The following is a 9,015-nucleotide window of genomic DNA, read 5'->3' as shown; positions in this document are numbered from 1 at the left end:
CCCATATGGCACACACCCAGCTGCAGAGAGAAAGATTTATTCTAGAATGAAGGCTATCTCCAGTATTATTTCTGATACAGATCCAGGAACTGAATGCCCAAAAAGAGTGTAGTTGTATCACTCAGAAAGTAAGTGCAGTGATAACATTTTACAAGGCCCTTTCCTCTTCCACTCTCTAGTCTGTCTGAAACAGACTGTTGCCATATCTTCTGACATTTGGTTTCCCATTTAAGAAATACATGTTAAAAAGAGAATTTTGTTAACAGGTAGTATGGTTAAAGCTTACATCACATTAATAAATTTGTCTTCAGATTTGCATGTCTCATTCAGCATAAATTAAAGACTGACAGCCAAAGTGCACAGAGAATTCAACACATACATACGTGTGTCCATTAAAGTGAATAACTTGTTAGCTGTATTTTATTTGTTAATATTGGAGACAATGGTACAATGGATTTATATAGTATAAAGAGATCCCATTACTCAAAAGATACTGTCCTGTTGTGCCTTTTCATGTGTGAAATCAGATGATATTTATGCCTGGCCCTTTTATAGCAAACAGGGCATTGAAACTGTGGCTCTACACCACACTCAAATCGCATGTGACGCAGTAGGTTGTCCCGACGAGTATATGTGTTGTGACAACGAGTACAACTGAAATTTCTTTCCTTTGTAGCTGTAGACCACTGCAATTGTTCTTGGGAGAATACATTGTTCTCTTGAAGAAACTGTGTACTCATACCTGAAAAGAAAATAATGTTAAGGTGCAACATAAATACAAGAACATGAATGATTTTTGTTTAGGAAAATGTAAAGGAATGTAAATCTTGAAAGGCATTTTATAGATATTTTTGCATTTATTACATAATAATTACGATCAGTACTCCATGATACTGATACTTACACGTGCATGCGCATATGTACATGTACTCCATGATACTGATACTTACACGTGCATGCGCATATGTACATGAACATACACGCACGCACATGCACACACACACACACACACACACACACACACACACACACACTGCGATCCAAAGGCCATTTTTACCTAGGTGTCATTTCAGGAATGAATACAATCAGTAAAATACTTAAAAACATAGTTGTAACTATTCACCTGAAAATGCTGCATTAGTGAATAGTAATTATTAACATTATTATGGTTTTTTTTCTGGAAGTATAGAAACTGTATGCTCTCCCATGTTTCACAAACTAGCTTGGGGCCCCAATCCATCATTATCTCATACCTTCACATATTACAACATCCTATTTTTCACTGTTTTCACTAACTGTGTTCTAGCAGGAAATTGTAAATGTATGTTGCTGTAACTTGGACACACAGCTCAAACAAGAATGTTAGTACAACTTTATTAGACTGTCGAACATATGTCAGTCACCATATCATACACTGAACACAATAAGATAAGGCAAATGTATGCAGGCAGTACGAACACAGTATCTAAGCAGGTTTTAAATAGGCACTCTTGCAGGGTGGGCTCTATCAGAAGTTCACAGTATTGCTCTTTTGCAGCACACTCTCATGGATGAAAACACATTGCTAATGTGTGTGGCTTTCAAGTGTGCACACATTGCTTGTTTCCTCTTCCCTTGAGGAACAGTGCAGATTTGCAAGATGTCGATTGCGTCTTTCTATGTAAGGCTCTGACTGAGATGACATGCTGATACTGGGGCATACGGTCGGAAGGGCTTGAGGTGCAAGCAGTGTCGCAGTCTGCCTTCTCATGTCAACCGGTACGCTTGGATGGGTAACGTTGGCATGAGCTCCATGTCCACATCAAGTCTGGCACCTGGTGGTGATAGTGGGACCCCACAGTTGGCGGCAGCTGAGGCGGAGGAGGCTGCTCCAGTGGGGACAGTGGTTGCATTGGTACAGATAGTGGTATTGGAGAAGCTGTGGCAGGTTTGTCTACCAGTTAAGGGAGACTCCTCACTGCCCGCAGGGCAGCTTACTGCGGCGCACATTGAGAACATGCCATAACCAAATGAGTGATGTCGCTGTCCAAATCAAACCAAAAAACATGATGGCAGACTAATGCCTTGGTGCATGACAATCCCCAGTGATCAGCGTGCGGCAACTGCAGGACCTCCAAAAGGAGAGCTGAGAGAACCACTACATGAGGAGCTGAATAGAGTGTCCCAAGAAGTAGAACACCATCAGTTGCAGAGAAATGATGCCAAACCACATAGTAGTTATGGAGGGGGTTTTGGAAGGGCTAGAAGATGGGGGAGCATGTCACCATTGCATATTTAGACTGGGGGCAGAAGTGAATCTCATAGCTGTACCGAGAGAGGAACAGAGCCCAATGTTGGAGGTGATTTGCTACTTTGTCTGGCAATGATGCTGAGGGGCTAAACAATGAAACTAACAGCTTGTGATCCATGATAGGATGTGTCTGGTCCTAACATTAACCAGATAGATAGGTTATGAGGTGAGGTCCCATTTCACACAATGCAACCAGTGGAAAGATGTCCCTTTATGCAGCAAAGCATGTAAGGGTTGTGCAATTGTTGCGCCCCATGGAGGAAACTGATGATAATAAACAATCTTACCTAGAAAAACCTGAAGTTCCTTGACTGAAATAGGGTGTGGAAAAGCCACAATGGTAGAGACATTCTGATGAAAGTATCTGATACAAGCACTAGGCACATCAAACCCACGATAAACAATAGAAGGCTGACAGAAGCAGCACTTTTCCAAATTGCATTTTAACCCGGCTGTCTGTAACATCAAAAGAGCATAGGTAAGTTGTTGAGAAGTTTAGCAATGGAGGAACGGGAGACCACAATAGTTGGCACACCCAGGCACAGACCTCATGAATTGTTTGAGAAACCACTGAAAAATCGCTGGGGCACTGCTCTCACCAAATGGTAACGGCAAGTATTGATACAAGCCAAAAGGTGTGTTAGCAATCAAGGGCCACTGAGAGTCAGCATCAATGGGAAGCTGGAAATATGCATTGGAGAGGTTGATCTTGGAAAAATACTGAGCAACAGTGAGCTTAGCAAAAACTTCATCAGGAAGCAGCAAGCAATACATGTCAATGACAGACTGTGCACTGACAGAAACTTTGAAATCATCACAAGGGCACAACCATCCCGATAGCTTCTTGACAGTTACTAAAGAGATGGCCCATTCACTGGATGCAATCAGCTGGATGGCCCTGGAGGCTGTGAGGCAGTCGAGCTCCACTTTGACTTGGTCACAGAGTGCCGTCAGCACCAGGTGAGCTCGAAAGAAACAAGGTCTCACCAAAGGCTCCATGGTGATGAGGGCTTTGAAATTATTGGCACAACCCAAACCCACAGAAAACAGGGTGGAGAATTCAGAGCATGATGAGTAGAGTTGTGTATAAGGCACTTGATCAGAGATGAGATTAACTTCATTGTAAATAGTAAACCCAAAAATGTTAAAGGCATCCAAACCAAACAAATTTTCATTGCATGCATTGTTCACCACCAGAAAATTCAGAGGACAAAGCACAGATTTATATGTGAATGGAGCTGAGAAACTACCCAATACTGGAATGCTTTGTATATTGTAGGTGACTAATACACATGATACCGGTGCTAAAGGGAAAGAATGCAAGTCCATGTATGTTCTCAAGTTGAGCAGTGACAAAGCAGCACCAGTGCCGACTTGCATGTACTAAACCTTCTGATAAACCTTGACATCAATAAAAACCTCCTTGGGTACAACAAACATTGCTGATACACATTTGACACCCATGTCAGTGTCTGCTATAGGCTGTTGGAATTTTGTGTTACAAACAGGAGGAATGTGAGTCAGTTTGTTGCACTGGAAGCAAACGGCCCACCGGTTAGGACAATCTGGCCTTTCATGAGTGCCAAAACTTGATGGACAAGAGGGAAGCTTGGAGCACTTGCATTGTTGTTCATTACCAGGCTTGCTGTGCTGCTGCTGCTGCTGCTGCTGCTGGGGCTGCTGCAGTGAGGTGGGTCAGCCACCGTGATGTTTTGTTTGTTCGCAGAGTGCTGCCACTGTATCGTCCCCCTGTGAACTGTCTGACAAATGGGTGGGGTAGCTGGTTGAATTTCGGCAAACTCACAGAACAATTCAATTTGAGTACCTACAGCCCTTGAAACCTCAAACAATTGTGCAATAGCCTGAATTTCGGAGAGGAAGGGATTTTTACATTAAGGGCCCACTCACAAACTTTACGATTGGGGGCCAACTTAATGACTGCATCGTGAACCATTTGGTCGGCATATGACTCCTTATCTACATCATTGACAAAGTGACAATGACAGCTTAAACTGCAAAGCTCAGCTGTCCAAGTCTTATAGGAACTTTCCAGTTTCTCACAAAACCAATAGAACTTAACTCGAGCAGCAATGACATGCATCTGTTTAAAGTAGTACTTCAAAACTAGGCTGCCCAGGTTATTAAAAGAGAGTGAAGAGGGATCCTACAGGGGGCTAGTTGGTAACAGAGCTGATACATGCAAGATGAAACCAAGACAAAAAGAAAGCACAGCATAAGATAACATCAGTCAATCCAAACACATGAAAATGCTGCCACAACCATTTTTCATAGGCTTCGCATTTTTCAATAGACTCATTGTACGCCAGAAATGGCAGTGGATAAATGACTTTGGTAGTGTCAGGCAAAAGAGGAGGTGCAAGGGGTGACACAGTAGGTAACATATATTGAGATAGACTCAAACTGGCCAAAACAGAGGCAAGTGTTTGCAATCCCCGGATCTGAGTGTGTAACACTGTGACAATTGCTTCCTGCTGTTGACTAAGGTGCTGCAACACCACAGTTAGCACTTCTTGCTGATCAACCAGCCACCATGGAAACTCATCAATAACAACATCGGACATTGTAGACACAACAGAGGACCAACCAGAGACTGAACTGTGCAGAGAATAATCCCACACTCATCATCACTTGTGTTGTAATTTGGATACACAACACAACCAAGAATGATAGTACAACTTTATTAGACAGTGGCATGTACACAAATAACTGTAACATACGCTGAACACAATAAGATAAGGCAAATGTATGCAAGCAGTAATAACATGATAACTGAGTGCGAGCTCAGCATGGCAAGGTTTAAACAGGCACTCGCCCATGGTGAGCTCTGTCAGAAGTTCATAGTATTGCTCTTTCACAGTGACTCCCGTAGATAACAACATACTGCTAATGCATGTGGTTTTTAAGTGTGCACACCACAAAACAGAAACAACAGAAACACAAAACAGAAACAACAAAAACACACAACATCCATTTTTAATAATTAAAAAGTATTTTTGTAAACAGATAAGCATTTAACAGCTATCATCAAGAACATATCATCACACATGAATAAGCAAAAATATGTGAAAACAGGTGTACAGTTTCCATAATGCACACACAGCTAAAAAATATGCTTTTCACAAATCAAAGTACTTTCATTAAAATAAATATGTGCTAATGCACAATTCCAAAAATACCAGACTTTATTTCCTCAAATTATACGTTCATACATCTCTTGATTTGTGTCACTATTCTTCCTCTTCCATTCACTCATTTATTCATTTCACATCACGTTCCGTAAATCTCACCTTAAAGGAGAGCCTTCAGTGATGTAGCATGCATCAAGTGATAAAAATAATTGTGTTCCATAGATCCCATCATGGAGGAGAACTTTCTGTAGTATAGAATGCATCAGGGTATAAATAACAACAGACAATCAAATCATCTGTGTTAGACATAGTCACAAAATTGACAAGCCACAAGCTAGAGTAGCAAAGACCCCACAACAGCTATAAATGTCTTTGTGTCACACATTTTAACAAACTATCTAAAAATGCCCATTAAGTGCCCATGAATATATTTAAAAGTGTAACAACATAGTGAGTAAAAAGCAAAGCCTTCTATACAGTGAAGGAATCTGAAGAATGTACAATAGATGACTTAGGGTTTTGAGGTGGGACTACATAAAATTATAAATCATAATATTTTATGAAACCAGTGCACTATTGTGCCATATTGTATAAGGCAGTACAGAGATAAAGTTTATGATTATTATACTTATCTACTGATTATATAGGTACAAAGATATTAATGTGACATGCTGATTCATTGAGGCATACTGTATTAGGTTTGCAAAAAGTGATCAGTTGGTATAACAATGTACTTTACTGGAGTAGTTATTCATAAAAAAGCCTCATTGTGACATAATTAGGTAAGGGTCCAGGTAACATCACTGTAATGTTGCAACTGTAAATGTACATATGATGACACCAATTGCATGTAAACATGTTATAAGGTGAATAAATATTCTATTCAATTCTATTCTGCATTAACAATCAAAGATAACTTTCCTGAGTGTCTCTGTGGCCTCAGTTGTGTATGTCTGGACATTTGTATGGTTGTGTGTGTGAAAGTGTGAACTTTCCACTAAAAAAAAGGAGCCAAAGAGCTCGAAAGCTAGTGAATACTTACTTCTATTACATGTGTCTATGTGCAACTCATCAATGTGTGAGTGTTTGCCTTTCCCTTATTTTATGTATTGTTCCAGACAGGAATTTCCATTACTACACTGCTTACTGCTTATGCCAGCTAAATTTAATCCAGTATATTAGAAAAACTACTACTTTCAAAAATCCTGGTGACTCCTAAGTTACACTAGATAACTGTTGTTTATCTGCTGCTGGTAACTGAATATATACTCAATTACACTGGTATTTTCAATCAAAATATATAACTATACCTGTAAATACAGTGAAGAGAAGTATAACTATGTGAGAAAATCCCGCACTTGAACTTCCATACAATCAAAGATGAGACGGAGGTTCAAACAAATTTATTACGTCTCCACATTCGCAGTTGAGCAAAAGTATTACTATAACAGCAAGAGTCACAGAACCTCAGTGCGTTGCTGCAAGTGAATCACTGCACCCACAGTGGTGAAAATACTCGGCATAAGTACAGCATTCTTCTGTCTTCATTTCACACTCGCATGCAAACTTCAACTTGAGTGACTATCGAATGCTCCGAGTCGGTGTCAATGTGTAGTAGTTCTTATGCACAAATGTCGTGTGCTTTCCGTGCCTAGTGCCTTTCACTGGTTTCATGTGGTCCACAATCTTACATAAAGGACATAGGAATCATAGTTGATTGTTAACATCGCATACTTTTTTGGTGTCGACAAATTCACCCTGTAGACACAATGACTCTCTCTATACGAGCTCTGCTGGTGAAGCCTCAATGTCTGGTTTGAATGCAGTCCATAGACCAAGTAGGACTATGGGCAGTGCTCAAGTCCATGTAGTCTTGTGGCACACCAGTGCTGCATTCAAAGTGTGGTGCCATCTTTCCAGCATTGCCATTACTAGCCGGGTGGTAGGCAGTGGTCTTATTGTGTGAGTATCTGCAGAACTTGGCTAGCATGTGAACAATTCAGACTCAAACTGCCTCCCCCTGTCCGTTGCTATGTGGAGAGGGCAACCGAGTCTGGTGAGCCATGTTGATGTGACAGCTGCTGCTAGTGTTTCTGCTGGAATGTCATTAATAGGTACTGCTTCTGGCCAATTGTGTACCTGTCAATCACTGTCATTAAATAGCGACAGCCATCTGAGGGATGCAGTGGTCCTACCACATCTAGGTGAGCATGAGCAAAATGCATGCTGACATCCAGGAACTCCCCTATCAGAGCTTGCATGTGGCAGGCAACTTTGCATAACTGCCAGCGCAGGCATGCTCTAGTCCACTGACAACAGTCTCTGTCCATGCCTGGCCACACAAACCTCTCTGACACCAGCTTAACTGTCATGCACACTCCAGTGTGACATGGGTTAGGGAGGTTATTGAACAATGTCCAGCGGAATGTGGTCAGTACATTTGGTCGTGATCTGCTGTGCTGTACGTTGCAGTAGACCTTGCCAGTTTCACCTGTAATGTCGACCAGTTGCAATTTTAGTGAAGTTTTGTCATCGCGTAATATTGCTTGTAGTTCAGAGTCTTCCTGCTGCGTGACTGCTAGCTCAGTGGTTGTGAAACAACAGATGCTCTGGATCCACAGTCAGCCACCATGTTGGTCAATCCGGAAATGTGCCACAAGTTCATAGTGAATTGGCTTATAAACTTGAGTTGAGAGTACTGATGTGGTGAGCACCTGTCACTGTTCTTACTGAATGCGTATACCAACAGTTTGTGATTGGCATAAACTGCGAAATCCCATGCTTCGACCTGTGGTCTGACATGCTTGATCTATCGGTAGATAGCCAACAGATCCCTATCATATGCACTCCAGTGCTGCTGTGAAGGAATCAGTTTATGTGAAAAATATGCCATTGGCTGCCACGCACCATCTACTCATTATTGTAAAGCCGAGCCAATTGTAAACTGGTTGGTGTCAACCACTATGGCAAGCAGAGCATCAAGTGTTAGGTGAGCAATTAGGGTGGCCTGAGCAAGGCCATCTTTTGCCACTTTGAATGCCACGTCCATACTCTCATTCCATTGCACAGGAGCATTACCTCGTACCTTTGAGCCTGATAGTGCCGCATATAACGGCGCTTGTTGCTCAGCAGTACGTCATTAGTAATGACAGTAAAAAGTCAGCATTTCGAGGTATCTGCATAGCTACACTCCTGGAAATGGAAAAAAGAACACATTGACACCGGTGTGTCAGACCCACCATACTTGCTCCGGACACTGCGAGAGGGCTGTACAAGCAATGATCACACGCACGGCACAGCGGACACACCAGGAACCGCGGTGTTGGCCGTCGAATGGCGCTAGCTGTGCAGCATTTGTGCACCGCCGCCGTCAGTGTCAGCCAGTTTGCCGTGGCATACGGAGCTCCATCGCAGTCTTTAACACTGGTAGCATGCCGCGACAGCGTGGACGTGAACCGTATGTGCAGTTGACGGACTTTGAGCGAGGGCGTATAGTGGGCATGCGGGAGGCCGGGTGGACGTACCGCCGAATTGCTCAACACGTGGGGCGTGAGGTCTCCACAGTACATCGATGTT

General features: G+C 42.2%; 1 protein-coding gene across 1 annotated transcript; it reads right to left on the bottom strand.

Moving 5' to 3' along the window:
• Positions 1-479: 479 nt before the first annotated feature.
• On the bottom strand, positions 480-1,750 carry LOC124789180 (early growth response factor homolog 1-like). Its single transcript, XM_047256474.1, has 3 exons — positions 1,595-1,750; positions 1,297-1,381; positions 480-742 (listed from the first exon to the last, which is right to left on the bottom strand). The coding sequence occupies exons 1-3, from the start codon at positions 1,748-1,750 to the stop codon at positions 480-482; spliced, it is 504 nt and encodes a 167-aa protein (XP_047112430.1).
• Between the last annotated feature and the right edge of the window lie 7,265 nt (positions 1,751-9,015).

This window comes from Schistocerca piceifrons, chromosome 3 (assembly GCF_021461385.2).
Source record: "Schistocerca piceifrons isolate TAMUIC-IGC-003096 chromosome 3, iqSchPice1.1, whole genome shotgun sequence".
NCBI lineage: Eukaryota > Metazoa > Arthropoda > Insecta > Orthoptera > Acrididae > Schistocerca > Schistocerca piceifrons.
The sequence above is the reverse complement of the archived record's forward strand: the minus strand, read 5'-3'. Positions and strand labels throughout refer to the sequence as shown.